At 43.1% G+C, this 14,826-nt stretch overlaps 1 protein-coding gene and 2 long non-coding RNA genes across 6 annotated transcripts in view; 2 read left to right on the top strand and 1 right to left on the bottom strand.

The window, feature by feature from the left end:
* Window positions 1-14,826, top strand: part of LOC135902070 (uncharacterized) — a 750,038-nt gene that overhangs the window by 527,476 nt on the left and 207,736 nt on the right. The gene's annotated exons all lie outside the window — the stretch shown is intronic.
* The window catches only part of LOC135902064 (uncharacterized), a 79,936-nt gene that overhangs the window by 12,190 nt on the left and 52,920 nt on the right, over window positions 1-14,826 (bottom strand). For 3 of the 4 annotated variants that reach the window (XM_065431962.2, XM_070537071.1, XM_065431963.1), the window contains one exon: window positions 13,714-13,881. The exons of the other annotated variant lie outside the window; for it this stretch is intronic. In XM_065431962.2, the coding sequence (XP_065288034.1) occupies window positions 13,714-13,881 (168 nt within the window). The remainder of the gene's footprint in view (window positions 1-13,713; window positions 13,882-14,826) is intronic. 4 annotated transcript variants of the gene reach the window in all.
* LOC135902063 (uncharacterized) lies at window positions 288-6,502 on the top strand. Its single transcript, XR_011513953.1, has 3 exons — window positions 288-1,650; window positions 2,412-2,525; window positions 4,866-6,502. It is a non-coding gene; the product is annotated as an uncharacterized lncRNA (long non-coding RNA).

Raw genomic sequence — 14,826 nt, forward strand, 5'->3', positions numbered from 1 at the left:
GCTCACCGCGTCCAATGCGGGGCGCGTAGTCGCTGCCCTGTAGCCCATTGTCTTACACCCCTTGGCGGGTCGACGGGAACGCTGTCGCGTTCCACTCTTGAAGGCGAAGAAGTAATGCATGAGTTGTTTCTTCGTCTAGCCGAACCAAATATAGCCAAGCAACAGCAGTTCACCAGGCTAAACAGTGGTTCAACAACTAAAATAAAGGCTAGTATGCTTCGCATCCTGGGCTTAACCTTACCTAAGCCACAGCCATTTTTTTACTATCAAGTAAGAGCATCGTTAAAAAGACACTCATTGACCAAGGCAAACATCACACTAATCGAAATTAGGAAAACCAAAGAAATATAACGGAAGCGCGCATTGTGGTTTATATCGCATATGCAGGTAAATCACAAAGATGTATACCAAGAAACACTAAGCAAAACTGCGCCTTAGCAATCGCGTCATATCTATTTGCTGGCATGCAGTGACTGCAGCACTTGGGGCGGAAACAGATCGAACGCCGCCGCAAATTTCTGGCACATACCACTCAAATGCACGCTGCAGAAACGATTTTTTTTTTTTCAAGGAATCTTGAACAGTCGCAGACCACATGAGCGCGATCCGCGCATGATAAGCGCATCGCCACGAAAGCAAGATAGGGAACACATAAGCGTAACCTGTACCTCACGGGTAAAATTAAACATCATCGTATATACGTTGCTGTGCGACGGACACAAGCGCACGGAAACATCACACACTGCACACGTGTACCTCCGAGGTTGTGTCGACAATTTCTGGGCTACATTTAAACGACAGCAGGAAGTTACTTCAATGAGAAACGAAGTGAGGGCACAGGCACTGCAGGTAACGGCTGCGCATAAAGTCAGTTAGGGTTTTAAGGCCAGTGACCGAGGTTGAAATCGTTAAAATCACACCGCAGCGATAGCTTACACAGGGTAAATTGTCGAGATCTTGAAGGCCATGCTTTTTGCTGACTACATGTGGCATAAGCGATTCAAAAGCAAGAATACTGCATGTAATTTATTTCTGCCCTAAACTATAGCACACAATATGAGCATGTCAATGTTTCTTCTTGTCTAGCAACATATGTATGTAGTTCGGCTCAAAGGCCGGCTCAAAACGGCACAAAACCTGCTGTAGTGGGTATTATTGTAGGAATCACGGAGGCCACAGCAGCCGCACTATTATACAGACGGCGCTGGCGGCGCCGGTATTTTCGTATTCAACGCGACAGGTAGAATACGAAGCTACGGCGTGTTGTTATTGCTCCGTCTTCAACGGTTGTCGTGCGAGCTGCGTCGATGTGTTTGTTTGTCCGTGTGTTATTAGGTTTGCTGTAATGAAATGAGACGTAGTTCGCGAGCACGAAAGTGCCAGAAGATGGCTTGAGTCTCGCTGTAAGCACGCCGTATGCGTGGCGCGCCAGCTAAATGTGGACCAACGATTTTCATGCCATGGAGTGCGTTCCCTTTGTCTCCGCTTGTGTTCGTGGAAAGTTTGGTGGACGGCGCAGAGAAGTAATGCGTATTATTAGCGCGCCTCAGCTCGTCCACTACCCAGTGGCTTGTTTGCTGCAAGTAACATCGCAGACGCATCACTGGAAACTTTGAGAGTGCCTTTCGACCTCGTCGTACTGTTGAAACGGTAAGCAATCGTGCTCGCCAACTACACGTGCGTTCATCCGTGTTGTGTGTGCTTCCCGTGTGTGTATAGAGTGCCTTGCGAACGTAGTAAGTGGAACACCCACGACAACAGTGAACCCTGTGCTGATACTTGCTACGCGCTGGTTGTAAGAATTGTGTACGCAACTCTATTGCCACAGTGCGGAATTGATAATCCTCATAAGCGTTTGCTTCCGCTGAGAAAAGTTTCGGAAATCGTGTTCGCCTTGTGCAGTTGTGCGTGAGCTCCCGCCTGTCTGCTAAAGTTGCATAGTAACGACCCGTCTACCTCTTCATCGATTCTTTCTTCAATGACGTTTCCTCACTTATAAATGCTTCGACGTTGTGCACAATCTCTGCTTACGAGGTTTTTGGCTAACGAACAGTTCTAAGAAAAAAATGTAAGCCAATCACAGCTTGCTACTAGTACAGCTTTATTTCCAAGGCAAGATGTGTTGACATAACTGACTTAACTAAGCATGACAGGGGAACGTTGCCTATACTAAGTAATGGGAAAAAAAACATTAAGTTTAGATTGTAATCTGCTGCTGCGGTGCGTCCAAAACTTTATTTGATGTAGAGGTCCGCATTGTCATGACATTCGATGATTTCGAGCATTTGCTCTCCTTCCACATTAGTGCAGACATTGTTTTCGTGACTCTTTTAGGTGCTGATTGCATGTTTTCACGATATCACAGCTTTATTGTGCCACTGCTTTAAGCTAACATAGAATTGATTTTGTAGTGGCGAGGCCGTGACCCACAACATTAACTACAAGATCGAGGAGCCCCAAGAAATGCCGACCCTGTGGATATATGACTGCAGCAGCATGGCGTGTGATCTGGATCGTCATGACAGGTGTGTATGAAATGTACGTGTTCCAAAAAGGGGGCTTGGTGTCATTCATGGTGAAGTTTGTCGACACATTACTTAATGCAGCATACTAAAGAGACTAAATATTTATGCAACCTTATTGAACTTGCTACCTATTAGTGTGCATAGCCATTATGCCCACATGATTGTGTTCTGTATAAAACTATACCCAACCATTCCTGATGTTTAGTATTTCTTTTGCGTAAGTTGCTTACCTGCAAGCTACATATATTTTTTGCTTTGTACATAGTGTATTTATGACTTTTTATTGGGGTTTTATTCTTTGAAAACTATTTCCTATGCTGTACCCCTGTTTGCATATTTTTTTTTGTGTGTTTGTGCTAGAATCTCGTGCAGTTTTCTGTGCATGTAGGAATTCGAAGGGTAGTGGACTAAATATGTCACAGGTCTAAGCATGTAGTGTGCACATCTTTGTTTATCATTGATATCTTTACAGTTACTTCTCTGTTCCCATAGTAACAGCCACTGCAAAATACACATTTGGTGAGCTTTAATTTCTCGAAAATTAATATGAAGGTCAGTATTTACTAAGCTGCATTTACTTCTGTAGTACATAGGCACAGACTGATATGGATACCTTGTTGACCTACACAGGATGCCTTTTTTGTTTGTTGCATTAAATATGGGGGCTCACCCACATCTCTTACTATATATGTGGTATGCCTCATCGATTTCACTTGTCAGTTTTTACGGTGGATGAAAACAGATGAACGATTGTAATCCAACATGAAGCCCCGTTGTGGAAATGTACGGCCAAGTTGGATGACCATACTGGATCTCTTATACACATGAGAAGATACCGGCCAGTTTGCCGTATGTACGCTTGACCACATGTGAAAGGGATACAGTGCACTCACTGCCTGTGACACACGACAAATTTGGTGGTATCTTTCACCGAGCAAGCCTCCCTTGCCTGCTTGCCTTTCTCAATTCTCTTGCACACTGCTGTGCATATGGCACCCTGACAAGAAAGGCTTGCTTAGATACCACTAAATTTGTCTTGTCTGTCAGGGGTAGTGTAGTCTATTCTTGTGATCATGTGTATATTTGGTCAAATGTACATGCAACAGATTGGCCGGTGCCTCAACACGTACCTAAGACAGCACCATAATTCACTCCCCGGATCAGTATGTTCGTCCCACTTGACCATGCACCGATGGGACTGGGGCTGCGCACCTGATTTAGACTGTTCATCTGTTTTGTTCAGCTGCGGCAACCAATTGGCCAACAACATCACTGAGGAATGCCACATAAAAAGACTGGGTCACAATCTGTTTACTGAATTGTCCGCAACCTTCGTAGTAACAAATTTGTTTGTTGCAACTAGTTTTAGGCACGTTATTTCTTGTTAAATTTTCTGCTTGACCTATAGAGCAGTTATGCAATCAGTTTTCAAAGTTACTTGATTAGTATAATTTTTGTTTTCTGTTTTTCACATGCCAGGTTGCAAGAAGGACCCTTTTTAATTAAAACTGAATGAACATTTCAATTGCAATTGGGCAGTCTTATCATTGCGTTTAGGATACATATCAGTGTACATACCCGTACTAGATTAGAAACTAATTGTTTCAATAACTCAAAAAGCACGAATATACTGTGTCCATTGTATCTGACAGTGACACCGCGACTGTGTTCCAAATACCACAAATTGGCAGTTATCCATCATAGTTTGCGTAAACAACTTAAAACATTATTGTTCCCCATACAATGCATACTTAGATGCCCAAGCTCCATGTGAGAAATTTATTATTCGCATATTAAGCATAGTACATACCAACTATGGCTAATAGCGGATGGAATATTAATTTTGTCTACCGCTCAGCAATAGAAGCCAGTAGGTCATTCCCTTTTCAAAAAAAATTTTTCTATGCATAGTGTGACATCTGTATAGGACTCTTAGCTCATGGGTGTTCCTGCTTGCTTATGTTATAAATGGGAATGTGTTGTCATTGCAAGGTCAGATTAATGTGTGACTAGGCTGTTGTCGTTCGGAGATGCTTTTTGTCATCAGCAATGATATTCTACTGCCAGGCACATTGGCCCAGTGCTGATGTCACCGAATCTTGGGAAAGTAAAAATATTCTCAAAAGTGATTCTCAAAAGAACTGCCACTGTTTGGCAGAGTGGTGGGGAGGTGGGGCGTTCTGCCACCTTTCTGTTATAATTTTTTTCTGAAATACTGAAATGAAACTTAGCATAACGCTACAACTATATAGATATTTGTGGCATGTTTGTGCCTGCTAATACATTATGACTGAGTGTTCATTACACCTTTTGAAAATTAATTTCAATTTTATTTTCCAGGCTCCACCGTCGCCGTTACTAGACGGACCAAATGAGGCCAAAAACTAGCCTTTCCTCGCTCCATTCCTGGGAAGTGAAATAGCAGGTGGTCATGTAAGAATGAACTTGCAACCATGTGGGCAGTAGCCAAAGCTCCCTACAGTTCATGCTGGTGGTGGAATGATAAGACAAACCGCAATATTTATTTGTTTACTTATTCACTTAATATTTATTTATTCATATCTCATGAATACTGTGCAGTTTTTTTAGCAAGGAGTCAGGTAAAATAAAGAAATATTGTTGCATCAAAGTAAACGTTATTTGAAAAAGCATAATTCACGTAGCATAAATTCATGGAAACTGTAAATTTTGAAGAAACAGAGCAGTAAGGTTAACAAATCTTATATAACAAAAAATGAGATCACATTTCTGTTGGACCTAATACCATAATTTAATCTGTCAAATTAGAGATACCATATGCTGCTCTAATATACAATCACAAATTTATGAGTAGATGCGCGAAACTCTCAAACGTTGCAACAATTTCATGCTAGCTGTAAATTCATATATACAGTTTGTTGACTTTAGACATAGCAGATGGAGTCTGCAGAACTATGATATCTCTTTCTGGCACAGAGACGGGCATTAGTAAGCTTCGTGGTGTTATTTTTCTGAAACCTGCCAAATAGTCCTTCCTGCAACAGGTAGAATTCTCAAATGCCGCAAACTTAATTCAAATTAGTGCTGTGGTTGTCTCAAAAGTATTTCTGTATTTTGGATGTATTTGAGCAGGAAAATTTACAGAATTAACGAACTTGTGCTAGCTCTTTTTTTTATTTACAGTTGCAAACTAAGTCCTTTTCCTTCAAGTTTTGCTATTTTCAGCAAATTTTAATAAAAATTGATGGTGTTAATGTAAAAACTATAATTTAAACATTTTTAAATGTATCAAACCTCATCAAATTTGGTTGCATAGTTGCCGAGAAAAACGATTTTACTGTTCATGTGCATTACATAGGAGCTCCTGAGCTAGATCTCTTTTTTAGTCATTGCGTGTGTCGGTCTGGTTTGTATTTCTCACCCTAATTAGAATATTGGCTCTGATCTCAAAATTGTTTCCCTTACAACGAAATACAAGCTTTTAAACTTTTTACGATATATGCTGCACTGCTCTATGATAACCCCTGTTTGCCACATTTTTGCAGCGACTGCCAGTGTTATTTTTGCTCAGACTAAAATGCTGTGTCGTTTCGTCAGGCTGACACAACATTGCAGTGCACATTCATATCAGTCTATTTTCAGGCTTTAGTATCCAAACATTTAATGTGCACTGCTGGAACAGGCACTCCTTTTGCAGTTTTAATGGTATGGTTTCTTGTCCTAGTCAAGCCTGTTATTGCGAGGTGTCAACTGTAATCAAGTCTGCCACTGATTCTTTTACCTCATGTTTTGTGTGTTTGCACCACCAGCTTGACCTGAGAAGCATGTTGGCAGCTACAGTTTGTGTGTTGCAAGTTCTAGTCTGAAGTGTGTATGTCACATATATGAAGCATGTATCTAGTCTGAAGTGCAATAAACATTTCAAACTGAATACTTTGTGGTTGTAGCACCAATTATTTTGCCACTGCATTTACTGTAGTCCTTATTGCCTACAGTAGAACTTTGGTAAATTGCAAGTACTTTACACACATCGGCCTAGCTTTTATAGGCATTTGCTTGTAGGGACTCGAAAGCAACTCGATAGAAATATTCTATAGAAATTTGCCTTTAGCATCTCTAAAGAAACTCGATAGAAATATTCTATAGAAATTTGTCTTTAGCACATGTAAGGGAACTCGATAGAAATATTCTGTAGAAATTTGCCTTTAGCATCTCTAAAGAAACTCGATAGAAATATTCTATAGAAATTTGTCTTTAGCACATCTAAAGGAACTCGATAGAAATATTCTATAGAAATTTGTCTTTAGCATCTCTAAAGCAACTCGATAGAAATATTCTATAGAAATTTGTCTTTAGCATCTCTAAAGCAACTCGATAGAAATGTTCTATAGAAATTTGTCTTTAGCATCTCTAAAGGAACTCGATAGAAATATTCTATAGAAATTTGTCTTTAGCATCTCTAAAGCAACTCGATAGAAATGTTCTATAGAAATGTGTCTTTAGAGTTCCTATAAGAATGCGGTGGCCAAATAACTTTTGAAACTCTATAGGAAAATTCTATAGGCAATCAAAATAAACGGAATAAAGTTCTATAGAGAAAGTTCAAAAGACTTTCTAAAAAAACACATTAAAAATTTTTGTAAGGGGTGTACTGGGGTACTCCCAGGGCGGTCTTGAACGCCCTGCGGATTGCCACGTTCAGCTTGTCGGTTTCGCTCCTGTTCCAGTCTGCGTATGCGGCGACGTACGCTATGTAGCTTAGCGCATACGCCTGTATCAGCCTCGTAACGTTGTGTTCCATCATTCCTTTTTTCTTGTTCGCGACCCGCCGCACGAGGTGTGTGGCGGCGGCCATTTTCTTCTGCAGTCGGGCAATCAGCTCGCGGTTGGCACCGTTCTCTTCCAGCCACAGGCCGATCACTCGCAACTTGGACACCGTCGGTATTCGGGTCCCCTCGCTCGTCGTGACGCGGGCGCCCAAACGACGAGCGTCTAGCACGGCCTGCGGAAGGGGTCCTTTCTTGCGCGGCCTGTGGAGCAGGATCTCCGACTTCTTCGAAATGAGTGTCTATATGTAGTTCCTATTGACTTAGCGTCTCCTACAAGAGCCCGGATGAAGCATGGCCATCGAAGGACTCTTCCTCCTTGCTGCAGTTTATGGCCGCCCCGCACTGTCGCAAAAATCAATGCTCAAAGTTACTTCGTGTGTTGATCGTAAAATAACTACAAATTCCGTCGGGACAACTCTGCCCGCCAAGTATACCGGACGCAGCGACTCGCCGCTGACTCCACAAAACGTTGCCGCATGACCCCATCGAGATGCAAACTTGCTCCCAAGGAACCTTTTAAAAGCGAGGATCGATACACACGAAGTTGCTCCGGTACCCAAAATGAAGCAATTGTAGAAACACCATAAAATAGCCCATGTACGTCGACCCGCCATGGTTGCTCAGTGGATCTGCTGTTTGGCTGCTGAGCACGAGGTCGCGAGATCGAAGCCGGCCACGGCGGCCGCACTTCGATAGGGGCGAAATGAGAAAACACCCGTGTACTTAGATTTAGGTGCACGTTAAAGAACCCCAGTTAGTGGAAATTTCCGGGGTCCTCCACTACGGCGTACCCCATAATCAGAAAGTGTTTTTGGCACGTAAAACCCCATAATTTAATGTTGTCTAACATTTACGTCGTTGGAAATGATAACTTCAGGGGGAATTTCTGTCGCTAGTATGTGTCGAACGACTTCTGCCCCATCGGCCGCGCTAGTTCGTTTTCCGATTGCAAATGCGCGGCGCAGCAGCGCTTTGCACGAACGAGGTAAACGTGGTGCACCATTAGGTGGTTGGGGCGTTAAACTCCTCTTAGATGCCGATGTGCGGCTCCGACAGCGTTGCGGGTAGTAGCGCCACCTGACGGAAAGGTGGTGTACGGAAGTTGAGTTGTCTTCATAAAAAAATGCGAGCCTATTGAGAACCTTGGTAGACCACTTCACAGTATTAGGTGCCGATTGCATAAACTCGCTCTATGGCCTATGACAGTGCATACCGGAAGAGGCCGGATATTTCGATGCTCCTCAATATAGTGAGGTATGTTGGTGTCAATCGCATAGCCACCAGGTGGGTCACATGCACCATGGACCGCAGGGAGGAGTGCGTGCGCCAAAGGCGTTGGTCGTAGTCAAAATCCTGACAGCTACTGGTCTCTTTTAAGTGTGGAATAGGACTATGTTGGTCAGCCACTGCGTGAACCATCGAACGGCTGTGTTGGTCATATCGTGTGTTGAGTACGCACCAGTGATGCCTGTTTGAGTGACGGGACGTCTGGGTGGAGCAACTCCTATCGAACACTTTGCCGTATGGTTGACGGAATAACAATGCGAGGACTCCTATCCACACTCACCACTGTTGTGACGTTAGCCAAGCTACCAAACTTTCAGCGAATCAGAGGTTCTGCAGGGACCAATGATGTCAGACATGTAATTCAAGCTTTCTTTGCCAACCAAAAAAAAATATATATATATATAAGCGCCTTAAGCTATACCTTTCAATGAATGTGCAACTTAGCCTCTTTAGATATTCGAGAGTTGACTATTCTGCACAATTTCAGCGTTTCCTCAATGTACGTAGTACAGGTCTCGCCTGGAACCTGGGCGTTTGGCGGAAGCGTCTGTTCAGTGCATTTCTTTTTTTGCACTGGAGTCTCCAACCCACGCTTTGACCTCCTGGACGAAAAACGCCCTCGAAGTGAGCGTGTCTTAGTGGTTCTCGTACGAGACGAGCGAAGGTAAGGGGGCCAGCTGCGCAAACGTGCGGTAGAGCCCGAACAGTTGGATCGGTTCACCCGTACGGTTACTCGCCGGCCACTCGTGGACTTCTCCGCCTTTCCTCAGAAAGTTTATGGCACCCCGCAGTACTGCAACGAAACACCCCACATTCATCATGGATCATCTTCAGAGTCTTAAGGAATCGGGCCGGCCTCTTCAAGCAAGCAAAATAAGGCTAGGGGAAGCCCGGGAAATCGACGGCCTCGCCGAACTTGTGACAGCGTAGGCTCCGTCGTTGCAAGCTGTAGCCAGTACGTACTCCAAATAGCTACCAGCTAGGGGTAAAGGCCTACTAAGGCCTTGAAGTCGGCTACAAACAGCCAAACATGGCCGCAGCACAGTTGCACATTTCTGCCATTTCAAATCTCCGCGTCTATTTTTCGCTTTTGTACGAGAGAATGTTGGTTGGATCAAAAGTACAATTTTTCGTTGGCTTAATCAGTGAAACAGAATATCTTCTAAAGTGTTCGACGCGTACAGTGAAGCTCAGGCTGAACGGACCTAATGAAAGATGATGCCTTACGTTATACTTCTGCAATGGCATCAGCTTTCTGAAAACACAAGCGACTTTTAACAACATTAAAAATTAATAGCACAAGTTCTGCCTGACAGTCAAGAACGTACCGAAACAAATGTATGTAGATTCAACGCACATGTTGCAATATATGCTGAGTGAAGCTTCAATGAAGCGGTTCTTAAATTATTGCTTCACTTGAGGAGCAATGCACACAATATCGTTTTCTTTCATGCTATGCAATGGGCTATTTAGCGCATAGTCTACGTCCATGGACCACGAAGGCCACAACTTTATTCTCGCGGCGTACTTACTACTGCACTCACAACTGTACCGAAACGCAAGCACCAAGTTAGGAGGATGGGGTGTGTCGGAGGTGTACACAACGATGTAACGCGGACGAGAGGATTGTATGATGCCTGTCGACGGAAGAATTGCGATCACATGTGTGTGAATATAAAAATGAAACACAAATGTAGCTACACTTACAGATTCTGTACCTATTGTGTCACAGTTCCATGTAAACGTTCTGGAGGATCGGCCTAGAATAGGCGCAGATTCCGTGCCACATGCCGAATGGCAAGGCTCAGGGAAAAAAATATGGAAAGATGCGTTAAATATAATGCCTTCTTCAATTGCCAAGCGAGTGTACTTTAAAGGTACCTGTGAGCCGACATTACACATATATGTTCCTGTTCGTCGCAGTAATTTTTTTTACACGCAGGACAGGCACTTTGTCGATCGCATACATCGGTTGTATGAGTTGTTTCGTTATGCAGGGCCCCGGTGGTAATTTTATTCCTCGAATATTTAACTTTCCAATATTTATCCACAAACCTTTCTGCTGACATACTCACTGATCCAGCTTGCCAGCTGTAACGCAATGTCCAGGAGACTAGGCATAGAAAGTTTCGCTTTAATACTGGAACATATCATAACTTAGCAAGAAAAAAATGGAATGATGCAAAAAGTTTTGGGAACACGTAAATTGACTTTCTGAAGATTTCTTAAACAAGAAGCTCCATAGTCTTCAGAATACTAAAAATGAAATACTGGGGTTTTTTGTGCCGAAACCAAAATCTGATGATGAGGCACGCCCTGGTGAGTGACTCAATAATAACCTTGACCAACTGGGGTTCTTTAACATGCGCCAAATGCACGATGCACCATGGTGTTATCACTTCGACGCCACCGAAATGCGGCCGTAACGACCGGACTTTGATTTGAAGTCAAAAGGTCCATATATATATATATATATATATATATATATCTGAAGAAGACCGTTAAAAGGCAGGCGAGGGCACCATGCGGAGAAAGCACGTCACTTTTACGCACGAGAGCGGGACCCTGTATGTGAACGTTCGCATCACCCTATTTTCTAACATTAACAATCGTCTTCGACCATTTCTGCCCAATGTTGACGTACTTTAGCTATATTTTTAAGTTGTGAGAAGTACAGGACATATTTAATAAATAATATTTATTGCGCTAATAAATTTTACGTAGGAACTTCTCGTTGTAATTTTTTGTGCGAGTGCACTTTCCACTGCTGGAAATAAAAGCATACATGTTCTTCTAACTGTTCTTCTTGTAGACTAGTGTTTGGGTATCGCGTTAAAGGGCAAACGCATTGCATTTTTATTCTGCTCCTTTATCCGGTGCTTAGATGGTGTTCAAATCACGTAACATTACTAACTGCTAGCTCACGACCTCCTAGCATATATATCATTTTTGCTGTTGCTCTGAGCACTTCACGAGACTCCACTTCTTGTGAGCGAGATGTTTCTGTTATCCTTTCAGCCCATATTAGAAATGCAGTGTTTGCGCATTAACAGGAAATGCAATTTCGTCCTACAAGTGTCATTTGCTGACCCAACCTAAAGCCTAGGAGTTACATCAAGTCACCATATTTGAGCTGTCTGGATCATAGATGATTGCGTCACGTGAGTATCCTCAATATTATAATAAGCATCAATGTCACTCTCTTTCGACTGGTCTCCCTGGCCTGCTTTGATACGTTTCGTAAGGAGAGGTCAATTATTACTCGTGAACATGACGAGCTTACCTTCCTTTTACAGGACTTGAGTCTAAACCACAACGCCGGTACTTTAAAGGACGTCATAGATATCAAATTACATTCTGAATCATTGTCCAATTTACGAAAGGCTAAGTTCTCTTAACAGTCTATGCTGACATTTTTTTTCCCTCTAGAAGGAAATTACACTTGTTTACTAAATTTTAAGATGGCCGCCACTCTAGGATGATTCCTCAAATTAAAAAAATGAATAAATACGAGGCATTTTTGCGAACGCACGCCAAACGAAAAAAATTCGTTTCTCGATGATGGCAATTGGTTTATGGTTTCTGCCGCTAGCTGCAAGTCCACACACAACGCGTACTTGCACTTAAACCTTAGCTCGTCGTTGCTTGCATCAACATCGCTGGCTTTGTTGTCACCGATACCTTCACATAGTACACCGTACTCACTTTCGTCTACAGTGTTTGAGATGCTACATTTTCCAAAATGCTGGCATACTCAGCTCGGCTCGCACTTCATCCCATGCTAACGCCGTTCCGTTCACTGTACCAGACAATGAGAAGTGGACATGTCAAAAGAATGTGAAAGTAGACAGATATGTGAACTTGTTCCTAGCCGCACATTGTTCTGAGCTTGTTCCGCCCTCTCAAATCTTCGAATGTGTAAGTTATATCTCCACTGACATACCTGCTTCTCATTGTATAAAAACAGTAAAATCAACAGCCACTTCTTTTGCAGCTTATTGCATCAACCTTTTCGTGGTCTATTGTGCCTTACGTTTGCGGTAAAACTATATCCTAAAATTTAAGCCTATCCACTTATTTCGCCTACTATTAAATAAATGGTTCAACCTGCACTTGAATGAATGCAGTCTTGATAAAAAGTTAACGATGCTTAAGCAAATGGTATCGGAATTTATGAGGTCACGGCATGCAGGTTCGAGACCTTTGCCGCAACGTAGCTATATAGAAATTCGGGTTTCACAACTCGGGTTTCATATGCCAGAACCACAATCTGATTGTGAGGAAACCCTAAGTGGGGGACCTCCGGATTAATACTGGCCACCTATAGGGTTCTTTAAGGTGGACCGCAATGGAGCCTTCTTTATTTGCAGTTCGGCACTTTGGCGGCCTGGATTCAACGCGTAAGGTTGAGCACAACCTCGCACCCTTATATCCTCTAAGCTACCACACGGCAGGTAAAGCACATTTTAAAGTTATCTTTCACCGGTGACCGGTTTTTCACCGACAAACAAATGTTAAGCGTGATCGCTCGGCGTATGGCACGCTTACACCGATTGCAAGTTTCTCGAATGTTATCGATGGTTCTATCCGTTGTCTGTTGTTACCGAACCTTGTGAATCCTGATAGTATGCGTCTATCGAATTGTGTAGTACTTTTTGGAAGGCAGGCTGCACCAACAATTACGCTGGAACTTTGGAAGAGTCGTGTATAAAAGCCGACACATTTGACCCGCTGGTCAGGTTTCGATGAAGACTGACTGCGCTCGCCGCAGCCATCGGTCTTTGAGTGTCAGTTGCCTTTGTGTGCTAAGGTGCGCGCAGTAAAATGTTCGTTTCGTGATGTACAGCTTTGTTACCGTGTTCTTCATCGTAACAACGACGTGACAATGTTCTTCTAAAGGAGGACCCATACACGACGGAGCTTGACAAGCTCGCTGATAACGATGTTGCAGTTAGCGACGCCATGCTCATGCCGTTTAGATGAGGGCGAAGCGTCACACGATAAATATGGTGGGAAACTAGCCACCTTGTGGGGAGGGCATAAAGCCTTCTTAGTTGGCTGCCACAGGAATCATGCTTTTCGCTGCCACTCACATCGGAAAACCAGCCGACCTTGTGGACTTTGCATGGAATTTGCTGCAGGGAGTCTCCTTTCACCTTTGCGAGAGAGACATCATAGAAAAAGTCGAGACGCATGCTGAGTGTCATGGCGAATTCCACCCTCGGATTGTGGGTATTTGTTATCGCACTCACAACATCAATCTGAAAGAAAAACAACGGAAACCGGTCAACTAAGGGTGATGTACGCGTCTCTCTGTCTATTACACGCACACGGACACGCACGCACGCACCCTTATAATAATAGGCAAATTACTCACTTTCCGGGCAAGTGTGTCCCTATTTTAGAAAATTTTCACATGACAGCGCTTTTATAGTTTTTGCTAAAGCATTACTCTAGCAATGCCCAAATTGTTGCGGAGAGCCTGAAGTTACAAGAGGAATGTTGCTCATTGGCGCAAATTCATCTAAACCTCAAAGCACTGTAGTAGACAGTCACCCGCAGCCAATAAACTATTTCGTAAAAATAATATTCTGGGTTTGCTTTATCCGCCAAAACCATGATGTTATCATGACACAAGTCGTAGTGCGCGACTGAAGATTACCTTGGACCTCTTGGCGATCTTTAACGTGCACCGAAAGCGCTGCGCATTGGTGTTTTCTTGTTTTTTTGTCATTTCGACGCCACCGAAATGCGGCTGCTATGGCCGGAATTAGATCATGCGCCCCCGGACTTAGCAGCACAATGGCAAAACAACTACGCCAGGCTTGTAGGGTATTGCCCAACTTCATGGGGATTATCCCGTCACATCTCTCTCGTACATCTTGAATGTTTGCTGAAGAAGGTGCAAGCAGCTTCATATTCTTCCGATACGGACCTCATTTACTTTTAACAGGTGCATATCTTGCAACCTATGATCAAAATAAGTATACCTTCGACTTCCTGAATGCATGGCAGAGAAAAAAAAAGCTAGACTACATTTTCATATCGCAACACTACTCACTTCCGGAAATTCAGACTAATTTTGGCATTGAGACGGCTGCTTTTTGGAAATATGGAAAATATGGAATTGTTTAATTGCCTTGCAAAGTTAACATTTTTGACGTAGAACTCTTCCTTTCTACATACGCTTATACAGTGAAGCTGTT

Source organism: Dermacentor albipictus, chromosome 4 (genome assembly GCF_038994185.2).
Source record: "Dermacentor albipictus isolate Rhodes 1998 colony chromosome 4, USDA_Dalb.pri_finalv2, whole genome shotgun sequence".
Classification (NCBI taxonomy): Eukaryota; Metazoa; Arthropoda; class Arachnida; order Ixodida; family Ixodidae; genus Dermacentor; species Dermacentor albipictus.